Source organism: Ictidomys tridecemlineatus, chromosome 11, assembly GCF_052094955.1.
Source record: "Ictidomys tridecemlineatus isolate mIctTri1 chromosome 11, mIctTri1.hap1, whole genome shotgun sequence".
NCBI classification, from domain to species: domain Eukaryota; kingdom Metazoa; phylum Chordata; class Mammalia; order Rodentia; family Sciuridae; genus Ictidomys; species Ictidomys tridecemlineatus.
Window position 1 is genome coordinate 106,542,018 of NC_135487.1, and position 15,088 is coordinate 106,557,105.

General features: G+C 36.9%; 2 protein-coding genes and 1 pseudogene across 8 annotated transcripts in view; 1 reads left to right on the plus strand and 2 right to left on the minus strand.

Moving 5' to 3' along the window:
• Nucleotides 1-2,176, minus strand: part of Phtf1 (putative homeodomain transcription factor 1) — a 36,472-nt gene extending 34,296 nt beyond the window's left edge. For 2 of the 7 annotated variants that reach the window (XM_021734786.3, XM_005337639.5), the window contains exons 1-3: nt 1,623-1,762; nt 1,278-1,352; nt 364-420 (exon numbers count right to left, since the gene is read on the minus strand). In XM_021734786.3, the coding sequence (XP_021590461.1) occupies nt 364-420; nt 1,278-1,322 (102 nt within the window). In that variant the 5' untranslated portion in view covers nt 1,323-1,352; nt 1,623-1,762. Of the gene's footprint in view, nt 1-363; nt 421-1,277; nt 1,353-1,622 lie in introns of all 7 variants that reach the window. The other 5 variants (XM_078027051.1, XM_078027050.1, XM_078027049.1 and 2 more) reach the window with 3 other exon arrangements.
• Nucleotides 2,177-4,244: 2,068 nt separating this feature from the next.
• Rsbn1 (round spermatid basic protein 1) overlaps nt 4,245-15,088 on the minus strand; it is a 48,867-nt gene continuing 38,023 nt past the window's right edge. Inside the window, exons 5-7 of the mRNA XM_005337643.5 lie at nt 11,333-11,500; nt 9,457-9,565; nt 4,245-8,843 (exon numbers count right to left, since the gene is read on the minus strand). Of these exons, the coding sequence (XP_005337700.2) occupies nt 8,367-8,843; nt 9,457-9,565; nt 11,333-11,500 (754 nt within the window). The 3' untranslated portion in view covers nt 4,245-8,366. The remainder of the gene's footprint in view (nt 8,844-9,456; nt 9,566-11,332; nt 11,501-15,088) is intronic.
• LOC101968681 (eukaryotic translation initiation factor 1 pseudogene) lies at nt 10,475-10,894 on the plus strand (annotated as a pseudogene).

Genomic DNA, 15,088 nt, shown 5'->3' on the forward strand with positions numbered 1-15,088 from the left:
AAAGAGGAGGAGGAAGAGGAGAAGGAGGAAGAGAACCACCACCTTCTTCTGGATATTTCACCTAAAAATACACATTTTCAGCTTCTCTTGAAAAATCTGACACTCTGGCAATACTGGACCTGAATTGCCATGTATTAAAAACTGACCAGAGCTGAGTAACCATAGTCCCATTTATATGGGAGATTTGCTACTGAGGTCACATGTCAACAGTCATTTAATCATTAGGCGTGCTCCATTGTTTTTCTTATAAACTTAAAGAATACCACACTTGGTGGATAAGTGCAAATTTTTTTAAAAGTAAAAAATATCCACTTTTCACATTAATGCAGTAAAATAAAGCTAGAATCAAAGAAATCAATTTACCTTAATCTGAGTCTGTTCGATTGACTTTTCCCATATCTGCTGATCATATGCTCCAATCTGAAATAAGGAGCAGGCTTATAAATGATGCAGGCAATCCTTGTATTTAAAGTCAAGCCTCAAAAGTTATGAATCTATTAAGTATCATTATGATGTTTAGAAAATGTTTATGATTTTTAGAATTAGAATAAATTAGTATTTTTTGTGTATGTGTGGTACCAGGGACTGAACCCAGAGGCACTCTACCACTGAGCTACACCTCCAGCCTGTTTTTAAATTTTATTTTGAGCAGGGTCTCACTAAATTGCCAAGGCTGACCTCGAACTTGGGATTCTCCTGCTTCAAGCTCCAGAGTTGCTGGGATCAGAGACATGCTGCCAAGTGCCTGGCTAAATTAATGCTTTTAAGGATTACTCCCTTCAAAACTTTTTAACAGCTGCATCTAAACGTTAGTTAAAAAGCAATAACCAAAATATTTCAAATTAGATATTATCTTCAAAGACATTTCCAATTCTTAAGGAAAACATCAGTAGGAATACCAGAGAGGAATAAAAGATAAGGGACAGCTCAATAAGACAATAGTACCGATATGAGCCCTACAGATACAGGCTTCATTCATGTCGTTTAAAAAAGGAAAAAAAATAAAATTTAAAAAAAAAAGGTTAATCATAAGCAAACTTTCAAAGTATTGCTGTGGCTTGTGTGTGCAGCCTGGAGAAAGATGGTGCCTTGAAAATCTTATCCCGAGACTTGGAACTGGTTTTATCATGACCTTGTACATCAATTTTTCCCCTTTGTGCTGAGATGCCCTGTAAGAATACCCGGCATTACCAAACTCCAGGGAAAGTACCATGATATTCTTTGTGGGGAGCTTTCTGCAGGAAGTATGCTTCACAAATTAAAATGACTGATATTACCTTCTTTTGATACCACGATATAGCATCTCTCTCATTTGAGGCCATCTGTGTCTCCAGCCAGAGAGTGGGATTTCACTGAAAATGAAGGAAACCCAGTCGGTGAGTCCCTTGGGTGAAGGTTACTCTCCCAGTTTGGGTAGACTTGAAACTACTTCTCAGTCTCTCCAATAAACCGCAGTCTCTCCTCTGGCTCTTTGCCAGCGGAGAGGAACCCAAACAACAAACCCGCGCAGGATCCTCTGCAATACTTTGCGCCAGGGTGTCCACGGCGGCGGAGGCAGGGGAAGGAGGGAGGGGAGATCGCCGCAGTTGACCCGTCCCCGACCCCCGGCGTCGGGCTCTCACCTGGTGCTCGCTGCCCGGCTGGCCGGCGGCCGGGACCTTCCTCCTCAGTGGCCCCGGCCGGGCCGTGAGGCCGGGGGCGAGGCGGCGGGCCCGGCAGGCCGCATCTTCCCCACGAGGCCGAGACGCCGGCGGGGCCGTTACCATGGAGACCGCGGCGGCCGCCCCAGCCTCGGAGGCAGCCGGCCGCCCTGCGCCCAGAGGAGGGCAGTCTGTTGACACAGACACCGCACCTCCAAGCCCGACCTAGGAGGTCGCCGGAAGGGCCATAAAATAAGCAAAAAACGAGCTGGAAAATGAAGGGGAAAAAAAAGGAAGGGCCTTCGCTAGGCCGCCAGTCACTACAGCAACGGCAAAAGCTTTGGTGCCGGGCTGGAAAAGACAGGTGCAAAGGCCCAGGGCCCTGGAGGAGGAGCGGCAGGAGGAGGCGGCGACGGCGCGCGTCCCCTCTGGGCCGGGCCGGCCCGGCGGGGCGGTGACTCAGCCGGCGGGAAGCTGGGCGAGAACAGCTCTGCAGAGCACAGCGCCGCTGGCCTGGGCTTCCGCTTTCCGGCTACTGCTGCCGCGGTGGCTCCGCCCCCGGCGCCCGGCCTCCCTGCGGAGCCTCGGTCCAGAGGCGGGACGGAGGGACTGCGGAGCCACGCTTGGATCCGTGGCCAAGACCTTCAAGTCTCAAAAGTCATTTCCTCAAAAACGACTTTCCCACCCATGGATCTGTGGGAAGTCGGTTCCCATGTTCTAGGTTTCCAGTTCGTGTATTTGTAGTACTTACGTTTGTTTCATGGCTTATACCGGCTTTCGCCAGTGGACTGCGGTCTCCGCGAGGTCAGACTGCGGCCTGACACAAGCCTTGCACATTTGTTAAATGAACGAATGTTTGTGAACGTACGCTGCCCTGGGACGCAGAGCCCGACAGGCTTCCGCTCGGTGATTGTCTTCCTCTGCAGCCCCTCAACTGCTGTTTTCTGGTGCTCAAGGATTAGGGAAGAGACAGGTTTAGGAATCTGCTGAAGGCTTTTTCCAGAATTAGGGAAGGTGGCGGCAGGTTAAAAATTCAAGCAGTTCGATAAAGGTCACAGAAAGAACGATTGCATCCTTAAGTATGTAGATATGCTGGTAGGGTTTCAAGCAGCTTTCCTCCTCTTCCCCATCTATTTTCCTCACCTGCCATTAATAGCTAACCCTTAAGGGCCATTCTCTTTTTGAAGCTCTGTTCTTTGCCTATTTCCAGCACAGAGCATTTGAGGCAGGTAAAGCTAATAGCTAACACTGGAGAAAGCCTAAGAGGTACTGTATTAAACATTGTGTAGATGTTCTTATGGTCTGTTCAATAGGTGTAAAAATGAAAGTTATCTCCATTTTACTAAGGAATAAGATCCCACAGGACTAATCTTTTTTAATTATTTCACCAGCGCATTGGTGATGGTTTCCTACTGCTTTTGCCTCTTGTCAGCTTTTCCCTTCCTTAGAGTTGAGTGTTAACAGTTCTGTCTAGTTTCAAGGCAAAAGGCTTAACTAAAAAAGATAATAAAGATTCATATTTGTTTTTAAGACCTAAATAACATTAATAGCAATAATAGTTTACTTCATTGTTTAGCATTCACAAGAGTTTTTTTGAGGAGTGGAGAAACTTAATCAGGTAAATGGAATTAGGAAACAATCAAGTAGCAAACCATTTTTTCGGTAACCCTGTTAGAAACTTTTCAATGCTTTAAAAGGCTGCAGACCTGCATAAGGCATGGGATTTGAACCCAGAGCTGCACTCGAATCCTTGATATGAACTGTGTTATTTTAGGCAATTTATTCAACCTAACAAGCCTGTTTTCTCATCTGTAATTACAGAGTTAATTAACTTTCTACTAAAATCTAAGAATTAAATGAGATAACTTCATGTAAAGTGCCTGGCCCACAATAGTTACTCCAAAAACATTCCCCTCAATTTCCTTTCCTAATCAGAACCAATAGCTATCAGTGCTTAGGACTACGATTAAAGAGAAGTTCAAACAAACATCGATGGGGGAAAAAAAAAACCATTTCGTGTTACACAGCTCATCTGAAAAGTCTATGCACTGTCTTCAGGCATTTTCAAAAACATCTACAAATAGAAATCTAAGATTGTCTTCTCATAAGTATACATAACCAGCCGGGCACAGTGGCCCACACCTGTAATCCCAGAGGTTTAGGAGGCTGAAGCAGGAGGATTGAGTTCAAAGCCAGTCTCAGCAATGGCAAGGCACTAAGCAGCTCAGTGAGATGCTCTCTCTAAATAAAATACAAAATAGGGCTGGGGATGTGGCAGTGGTAGTGCTCCTGAGTTCAATCCCCAGTACCAAAAACTAATAAATATATATAAACCAATTCAAGCAAAAGAGTCCTGCCACATCACAAGCATAATTTTTCTTCATCTCAATATAGATGGGTTTCTCCTAATATTTATGACCTTTTGGGGGGAAAATAAAAGTCCAAGATTTCCTTTAAAAAAATATGAATAATACTACAGAATAGAGCTAGTGTGTGTAATGCGCGGGGTTGGGGTGGGTAAGGGGGAAGGGTGTCAGTACTATAAATACATGGTCCAGGTATCTAGAATTCACATGTGCTGTTCATTTTGTGGTGAAACATAAGTAAAGGACAAATCAGACTTTGTTTATTAAAAAAATACTTTACAGGAAAAAAAAAACTATGCATTCCATTGTCCTATTTTACAAAGAAATAGCTTAACAATTTAACACACTTAAGACAGCTACAAAAAAGCACTGTTAAAAGGATTATTATTCACACAAATTTAGATTTAAGACTATTCATTAAAAACCTTTTAAAACACTTGTTAATGTCAATAAACAAACTAAGGCCACACAACGCAAATAGTCCGCCAGGCAAATTATACATTTCATCTATATGCAAAGACCTCTTAGATAAATTAAAGCCACAGGAAAAAAAGTCTTAGCTGCCAATCAAAATGGAGTTTAGTCACAGAAACACTATTACATGAAAATTTACAACATGTGATAGAAGTAGTACATAAGTATTTCTTTAGAGAGAATTGAAAAGTGCTATATTTTAAGAGACAGTGGTCTCAACTACATGCACAAGTGGATCTTAAAAAATTTATGAAGAAAATGGAAGGGCATAATATTTATGGAGAGATACTTGCTTTTAAAGCAAAAAACTTTCAGATGAGGACAAGTCCTTTATGCACTTAAGAAAAACATGTACTGTGCATTTCCTTACTCGCATGACCAATAAATACAGCTACAACCTGTTTTAAAACCATAAAACTTAGCACAAATGTGAACCTCTGGCATGTGCTACCAAAAGGTTCTTTTTAAAAAAACCTGTAGTAATGATGAAACAGACTTATTGAAGACATAAACTCAATTATCCTAAAAGTATAAATGCAAATAAATTTTAATGGCAAATATAGATGAAAATATAATGGGATTATATTAATGATCAACAATATATTCACTAAGAATATATTTCCATGGATTTTGGAGTCTTGTTTTCTATATTATCTTTCAGTCTAGACAATAATATTTATACAGGGAAAGGCAATAAGCAAAATTTTCTCCAGTCTTTATAACCTTAATGCCTATTAAGACTGATGATGCAAGATATCTTTTCTAAGTTTAGTAAAGAATTTCATTTAATAAGCTCCCTATTTTCCCCCTACAAGAGCTTGTAATATTAGTCAACCAATAGTCCCACTGTCTCTGTGGGGACAGGGCACTTTCCAAAATAATCGAAAATGATGGACAGTTAAACAAATTTTAAGTACTAAATAAGCAAATTAAAAGTACAATTAAGCCTAGGGATATATTTTTTAAAAGAGTTAAAACTTTGGAGGAGGGAACTAATACATAGGTTTTTATTATTATTGCTTTATGAATTTGAGATAACACTTAAAATCATAATCGTACTCCTAGCATATCTTGGTAATTATAGAATGATTTCTGGGGCAAGGGGAAGACTTTTATCCTTTTTAATAGATACCATAAAATCATTCTATTCACTGTTAGGAATATTCATTTATTAGGTTTTTCTATAAGCACATTTTCAAAATATCCCTCCACTCCACAAAGTACTAAAATGTATAGCCACATTCTGCAAGTAATCTCAAGAGTTGGCACAAAGGATAATATACCAAAAAGGAAGCTCAGCTTAAATTTCAATTACAACTTCACTGCCATCACTACTTTACAAATCAGAAGACGCCAGATTGCTTCATGCCTCACTCCACCAAACCAAATAATTTAATGATTCAGAAAATTGCAATCATTTGTATCACTAAAATAGGATACAGTTTTGAAAGCAGTAAGAAACTTAAAACTTCTGCTTTTATATTCATCAGTCTTTAAAGCATGCTATCAAAATCTAATACTCACATAGGACATTCAGTTTCCAGATACATTACTAGCTAAATGTTTCTCTCCATTCTATTGCAATTCTAACATACAATGAATTTATTAGTACATGATTTTTAAACATTTTTTATATTCTTTAATGTGTTTATATTGGAGGTGAGGGTAGAACATTTTATAAAAGGAAAACGGGGATTTGCTTTTGATTGTAGGTCTTTGCAGATCCGCTGGTTCCTGAGTGATTACACACAGTGCTGGCTGTCAGGAGACAGTCTCCTTGTTTATTAGTAATGACCAGCTTAGATGACAGATGGCATCTGCTGGATGGCAAGTGGGAAATGGGGAAATCGGATCTTGGAAGACAAGAGAAACAAAAATAAAAACTTTTTGCTTTAACAACCTTGCTCTTCATGATTATTTTAAAAAGCAAATGTTGCCTGAGAAGAATTTTACTTTTGCACAGCCTGGTAAAGCTCTATGAAATTCTTCTGGACAGAAAAATAAAAATAAGAAATAACCCAAATCCACACACTTTGTGATTAACCCCCTTCCCCCAAAAATAACAAAAACACCCTCAAAGGTCCCTTAAAAACTAGTCTTGATAAACTAGAATTTACCCTAGAATTTATACACAGGATTTAAAAACACTCCTGCAATAATCACATTACCTTTCATATCATTCTAATTACCTTATTTACAAAGATAACTAAAAACCAACATCACTTCCAATTCATAAATGGTTTACATTGAAATGTTTCCCTATTTGTCTTCATCCTTTGTAACAGAGAATACATACATATACATATATATAAGGAATAATACAGATTCTAACTAATCACTGTAGTATTTGCTGATGGTTACTTTTCTATCTGTTTACACAGTGACCTCTATACTTTGCTAATATGCATTTAACTACACAACAATATTGCACAAAGTAATATTTATATAAGATTTAACCTATTTCAGAATATTTTAGAGAAAATTCATATTCGATATTTCAAAAGATGCAGCTAAGTTTTCATGGTGACAGACATAATAAAGCAGCATCTTTTTTTTGCCTATATTAATGTAAATATTTCAAATTTCACCATCCAGAAAAAAAAAAAAACTTCAAATTGCACTGTAACCAGGTAGATACAAGAATCTGGTCTTAGGTGTGGGGAATACTCTTCAATAAAAACAAGGCCTACTGTATTACTAAGAGAAAGTATAATGTGTATCACATTAACATTCTAAAATAGAAAGTTAAGACCACACTAGCTATATGAACTGTGCCTGTTTGAAAAAAGAAAACAATTAAATACCCAGGCACTAAGCTAAATTTAGGCTACCTCAAACTCTAGGATGAAGTCTAGTGCCATATTCTTTATTAGAAAATAGCAACACAGAGGTAAGTGTAAATAAACCCAGTTATTCATTCACCAATTAAAACTATAAAGTGTCTCAAAAATAGATATTCAGCATGAAGAGATTGATGCCAAGTCACAAGAATATTTTTTCCTAAGTTTGATGCTCAAAATATGGCAGCCTCATCAGAAAAATTGATATCATTCTTTAACTTTGATATTTGTGATCAGTTTAGGAAACAAAAGTAACCACAAGAAATGTGAGGATGCTAGGAAGTGGAATAAGAGAATATCATATTAACATTATTTTGTTTACCCAAAATATCTTCCATAGTTACCATATATTCTAGAAGACATTAATGAACCATGGATAATGAATGACCAAGGACTATTTATCTTTAGATTTTTTTTTTTAATTGAAATATCCACTGGGCTTTAAATAACAGATACAAAAAAAGACAGTTTGGATCAGAAAGTGCTGTGCTTTCTCTTTTGAAACCAGAGAGCCACTGAATTTTCCTTAGACACTACTTGTTCTTTGTGGTTGGAACAAAATAACTTACTTGCCCATGTACCAGATGCAGGAATTCTCCTGCAACCCATGCCATTTTTACTGAAGAAATTGAATATGTGCCATAAAGACACAGTACTAAACAATAAATCCGATTTCTATCATAGAAACAGCAAACATGGCAAGAGGCAAGGCAAGATAAAATTAAGGGAAATAATAATTTAGGAACTAAATCTGTTATTCCAGAGAATTCTCATTTTGATTTGAAGAAGAGATTGAATTGTTACCTCACACCTTAAAACAGAAAGTAGCAGCAGACCCACTATTACATACTGTACTAACGGGATAAGATACAACTCTTTGCATAATCTGTGTAAAAAAGATATGCTTGACATTTGTGGAATGTCATTTCTCTTTATAGAATTATAGGCAAGATTTCTCCAATAAAACTTAACTTAAGCCAGTTATAAAACTATAACTTCACATCAAAATTTAAAAAAGTTAAAAAATGTGTTTGAATATGTACATGTCACACAGGAGTGCCTGAATGTTCCTGCAGATTGTGTTGCTGGTTAGAGTCTAGTCTACTTTCCACCTTTAAAACTGGAATAGACTGAGTCTTCTGATCTTGCTGTAGATGGTGAAGTTCTGATGAAGATGGGAAGGACGATGAAGCAGTTGTCAAAAGCTGCATCTCTGAGCATGTGTCCTCAGATTCAGTTTTTATCCTCACACACTGGGAGTCAACTTCTAATTCTCGCTTTCCAGTTAAACCACAGTCCATGTTAGAATTGCTTTCTGTGTTTTGAGTGGCTTCCACAACAGGGTGGTACTGTTTAAGCCTTATATGCCAGGCTAAGCTGCACACTGCTGACACTGTTTTGAACTGATGAATAACATTTCTAGGGATGAAGTAGATATCATTGTCGCATAGCTGAATTCTAGCATAACGAATGCCTTCCCGTCTCATTTGGTTTAGTTTAGCTTCATCCACCCACTGCACACACTAAAGAAAGGCAAAAAGTTACATAAGACTTTAAAATATGTAACATATTTCAAATAGAGCATTATAATTGGCATAGGAAAACAGTGATAAAATGTGTTATAAACAACAATTTAAGCAATACTAAATGAGACTAACTTTCTAAAATGTTTTATTGGGAAACATTTTCCCTCTCATTTTACTACCTCTCTAGTAACAAAGAGCAGGTTAAAGTGAGATGGCTTATATGGAATCATTTAAAAAAAACTGTAGCTAAATATCAGTATTCTTTGCTTCACATAAAGGCAAAATTTTATCTCCTCCTTTAGTTTCTTTCAATCTTTTTGCTGAGGGCCCACAGTGCAATAAGGTTAACATGTGAGACAACTCATGGCCAGAACTGAGCACCCTGGATCCTCTGACCATTCCAGATCCACCTGGCATCCCAAAGATTAAAAGGATCTCAAGCATTTTGCTTGGGAAATTGTTTTAATGATGTCTCTAATGCTTCCCCTAGCCCCAAGAAAAATTAAATTCACTATCCTATGTATCCAGTTATAAGGCAAAACCCAAAATGGGTATGGATACTTATTTTCAATATCTCACACAAAGAATAATAAAAAGCAAAGGTTATTACCTGGGAAACTGGAGGTTCATGGAGGTCTAACTGAAGTCTCTGTACAACATCAGTAAAATCCTCAGCATGAAAACAAATCACATCTTTGGTTATGCGAGGTTGGTCACTCCTATTATTAACAAAAATTAATGTTTTAGGGATAAGCATCCACAACGAAAAGCAATGACAAATTTTAGTCTCCCAGTTCCTGGAACTGCTACTACTAGCAAAGAAATACAAGGTACAACAACTTCTTGCTTCTTGAGATCAATTTTCAAAAATAAAAACAAACTTAAAAAATTATTATTTTTTTTTAAATCATGTTAAGAGGCTGGGATTGTGGCTCAGTGGCAGAGTACTTGCCTCGAATGTGTGAGGCACTGGATTCGATCCTGAGCACCACATAAAAATAAATAGATAATAATAAGTATTGTGTCCATCTACAACTAAAAAATAAATCACATTAGTTGTTATAAAATTTTTTAAATGCCTGGAAAGAATATTCTAAATGAGATAAATTTGCAATTCTCTTACTAGTTTGCATTTCTCTGTCCTGAATTTGTTAGATTGGGTTCCATCTGAATGTAAAATAGTGTAGCCAGTATGAAAACCAGTTTGGCAGCTCCTCAAAACATTAAAAATAGAATTACCATATGATCCAAGAACTCTACTTCTGGGTATATACCCAAAAGAATTGAAATTGAAAGAGAGATTAGTATACCCACATCTAGAAACAAATAGCCAAAAGATGGAAGCAATTAACAAAATGTGTGTGTGGAGGGGGGTGGGGTAGACTGTACTCAATCTTAAAAAGGAAGGAGATTCCAATACTTGCTACAACATGGATGAATCTTGAGGACATTATAAGAAAAATAAACCAGTCACAAAAAGACAAATATTATATGATTCCACTTATATGAGATATTCAAGTAGTTAAGTTTAAAGAAACAGAAAGTAGTTACCAGAGGCCAGTCACTGAGCCACCACCAAGGACTCAGCAGCCTCCACCTTGAGCCCTTAGGCTTCCAGACACCTTGACCCTCCACTATCCCAGCCCACCCCCACCTGCCTTATCCTGCAGCAGATTTCATCAGGCCGTTTCCACCAAGGAAAAGGAATTATATGCCCACTATCCAGAACCTTCACTCTTTTGACCCCCTTGCTGATGCAAGTAAGGATGATGACCTGCTTCCTGCTGGTACTGGGGATTATATCCATATAAGAATTCAAAAGAGAAGTGTCAGGAAGATCTTTACTGTCCAAGGAATCATGATGATTACAATGAAAAGAAATTAGTGAAGATGTTTAAGAAGATGTTTAAGATGGCACTATAATTGAGTATCCAGAATATGGAGAAGTAATTCAGCTACATACAGGGTGACCAGTGCAAAAACTATGCCAGTTCCTGATAAAGACTGGACTGGCTAAGGATGATCAACTGAAGGTTCATGGGTTTTAAGTTCTTGTGGCTCACTGAAGCTTAAGTTAGGATTGATTTCCTTGCAGCGAGCAGAATTTCCCTTCTGTCCTTTGTCACACGTTTAAAAACCTCACAGCTTGTATAATGTAACCATTTGGGATCTGCTTTTAATTTGGACTAGTATAACACCTTTACGCAATCAAATGAAAAGAGCTGGAGAAAAAAAAAAAAAAGTTACCAGAGTCAAGGGATGAGGGGGAAAAAGGGAGTGAGTTGTTGGACATAGAGTTTCAGTTCCACAAGATGAAAAAGTTCTGGAGATTTGTTTCACAATAATGTGATTATAATTCATAGTAATGGACATACATTTAAAAAATGTTAAACTTCCCATATAGTTTAAGAATTGTCTCTACCCAGTCTTTCAAAGAGAGTCCCCATTTTCCTAGACAACATCACAGTTAAGTTCCATTAACTTACCATTCGCCAAACTGTACAGCTTTCAAAACCCCAACAGCAGCCGTACTCTGCCAGTCAAACCCCTGACCTACATGATCAGCATGAGCTCTTGTCCTATCTTCAAAGAGGACTTCCCGGGGTTCACTGGTCCGAGGTAGGTACTGGAGATTTTTAATTTCATTCATTGATCTAGAGTTGATTTTATTATGAAGTAAGGAGAAACAAGAAGGAAACAAGCAAAAATTAATAGCAATAAGGTGAAAAAGTGCTGAAATACTAGGTTAAAATAAGATTAGGGCTGAGAGGGGTAGGATGATTTTGATCATTAGCATTTATACTATATTGATTAATATAATTTCCTTCCTTTCCTTGTATACCCATAAAAAAGAAGCTGTATATCTTATTAGAACTAAATGTAGTACAAGAACATATAACATTTGAATGTCTAGCAACAGAAAATATAATTCAAAGTTTAAGTTTTACCTCAGCCAACTCTTTTCTAATTCTTAAAACAATCTCTTAGATCTTTAATTCAACATAGCAACGAGGCATCCATGAGACCTCCTTCCATGTTATAATGAAAGTAAAATGGTTCAAAATAATGTTGGGAAGAGTTTTGATGGGGGAACTGATGGGAATATAGGTGAAATAGAACTAGTTGTGAGTTGTTAACTGTTGATACTGAAGGCATGGAAGTTTACTATATTCTGTTTTTAATGTATTCAAAATTTTCTAAATAAAACAATCTAGAGGTGATAGTAAAAGAATGAATAAAAAGAAAGGAGTTAGGGAGTGAGCAGTATCAACAATCTTCTGCATGACAGAAAATGATTACAGTGTCTTGGACTAATAAAACCATGCTGAGATAAACCACAGACCTAGAATATACAAGAGGAGATCAGCAACCAAAAAGGCAGAAGACCTACCCAACAGACCTTGGAGAAGCCTGGGTCAAAAAACATCCAGGCAAAATAATAAGGAACAGAAATAAAGTGAAGCTGAGAAAAGGGGAATTAAAGTACAGTTCTCCAGATAATCTAGTCACTTGCCACTTGTGCAGGCAGAAATGCAAGCAGACATTACCTCCATGGAGCGTACTATGGCTACTCCCAGCAACAATTCCCTACCCTTTATTTCTCTGACAGATCTTGATTTTCACTAGGCATTTGATCCCATCCTATATGTGGTCTCATTTACAAGTTCCAGAGGTAGATATGGATGAGTTCTAGCAAATTATGATAAGCTCATTCCCATTGCCAGTGACTTCTTTAAGAAGGGATATGAACTGATTCTAGTTGATAGTATGAAATCTACTGAGGAGTCTTCTGGGAAGTTTCCTAACTCCTAAGAAAGAAATATAAGAAAAGTACCTACAGCCAACCTGTATAGACATCGGATAACATTTTATTTTATGAAGGGCTTTGAGTCAATTTTTTTTTGTTGCTTATAGTCAAAACCATCCTAATAAAATTTCAGACAAAAAATCTGCATGTTCTTCTGGAAACACACTGACTTTGCCACATGAATACAACTAATATAATCCTGACATTTGGACATACCATTTAATGTCCATATTTATGCCTATTTAAAGTGAAACCTACCTATTGACAACCTATTTATATTTCATTTATATAAATGAAATATAAATAGAACGTCCAATAAGCCCCATGCTTTATTCCAAAACATTGAATAAGTCACCTAAGCATTACCCGATATCTGAAGATAGCAGACTGATAAAGACCAAAATAAAAATGTTAAAATTTTAAAATTCCAAAAGAAAAGTTAGAAGACAAAAAATCAAGTAAATATTCCCAAATCAAAAGGAAAAGGTAACAAGAAAAATAATCCAATCAGGAGATCTATTATTCAGCTAACAGTTTCAGGGAAAGGGGGCGGGGGATTACCAAAGCAATTAAGCAAGAAAAATTCCCAGAAAGGAAAAGAGACACGAATCTTTAAATTTAAGGGCCTACTAAACAATAAAAAGCATGATTCAAAAAGAAAAAGAAAAATGAAGAATAAGAATGAAAGACCCAAACCAATATGCACTGAAATATATCAGACTGCCAGTGGTAGAAGATGCTGTAAACTTTCAGACAAGAAAAAAGAATACATTACCCAGAAAAGAACAAAAATTACACAGATGATTAAACCTATAAAGAAAAATATAGCCTATGGACTCCAACTAAACTAACAATCACGTTTAATGACAAAAAAATTTTTTTCAAATATATAACAACTCAGAATACCCCCCTTTTCTTAGAATATTACTTGATAATACTTTCAAACAAGTAAAGGAAATGAACCATTGATTATTGCAGGAAGGATGATGACCACAAATTAATGCAGGAAAGCATTAAATGGAATTCCTAGGTTGATACTTGTGAAACAGGCCTTTCACCCTGATGTAGGAGAACACAGAACTCCAAAAGATTTTCATATAAAAAAATGAATGTGTTTATTTGGAAGCTAAAAAAATGTTGATTTCACAGTAGAAAGAATAATAATATAGGTCACTAGAGGTGAAAAGAAGGGAGAGATTAGAAAATGGGTACAATTAGTTGGATAGAAAGAATAAATTCTAGTGTTCTACACCACAGAAGGGTAAAACTATAGTTCACAAATATTTATATACTTCAAAATAACTAGAGGAGTTCAAAGGTTGTCAACACAAAGAAATGATAAAAATTTGAGGAACTAGAAATGCTAATTAGGCCCATTTGATCATGACATATTGTTTACATGTTTAGAATTATCACATTGTATATTTATAGGCAATTATGTGCCAATTAAAAATTTTTTAAAAAACTAAACTGATGTGTAAGAGCAGATAGCATATGACAAAAATTCTGAAAATGTCTTGAGGACATATAAACAAAAGCAAGGTAAGTAATAACACCCTCAAAAAAAAAAAAAAGTTATTTAAGAAAGTTAAATAGATGAGAAAGTCATTGTGGTTCCTGAAGCAAGTTAAGCATCTTAGCCTGCAGACTAGAAGATACCTCAGATATACCCTCTGTCAAATCCAACGCTAAGGGAAATCAGAACAATAAAAATATTTTAAAATATGAACTGCATAAAAAACCAAATAGTGGCATGATTCTGAATACCTAGATTCTTTTTTTTTTTTTTTTTTTTTTTGGCGGGGTGGGGGGATACCGTGAATTGAACCCAGGGGCACTTAACCACTAAGCCATATCCCCAGCGCTTTTTAAATATTTTATTTAGAGACAGGGTCTCACTAAGCTGCTTAGGGCCTTGCTAAATTGCTGAGGCTGGCTTTGAACTCTCGATCCTCCTGCCTCAGGCTCCTGGGCCACTGGGATTATAGGCAAATGGCTGAATACCTAGATTCTGAAAGAAAGATTATTCTGCAAAATTTTCCTTTGAATGAAAATATAATCACGGGAACATTTGATTAATTAATTTTGAGCCCACTTGGATCTGCAGTAAATACATCTACCCATAATATCATAATTGCCACCTACTTGTTTTCCAATTTTAGAATCTACTTATTATTTTAAAGCAGAATGATTCTACCTCAGCAATGTATGTAAGTAGAGTTAACAGAAAGAAGTTAGGAGGAAGGGGGTAAAGCAGGGGTCATCTTACTATTCAGAACAACTCAAAGGAAGAAATATCCATGTACCAAAGAGTCAACACCAGACAGGGCCTTTCAAGAGGGGAAAAAAAGAAAAGGAGTAAAAAAATGCATTATAAATAAATGGGTTTTGCCTATAGTAAAAATACATTTGCCTTTGGGAAGGAAAGATGGGC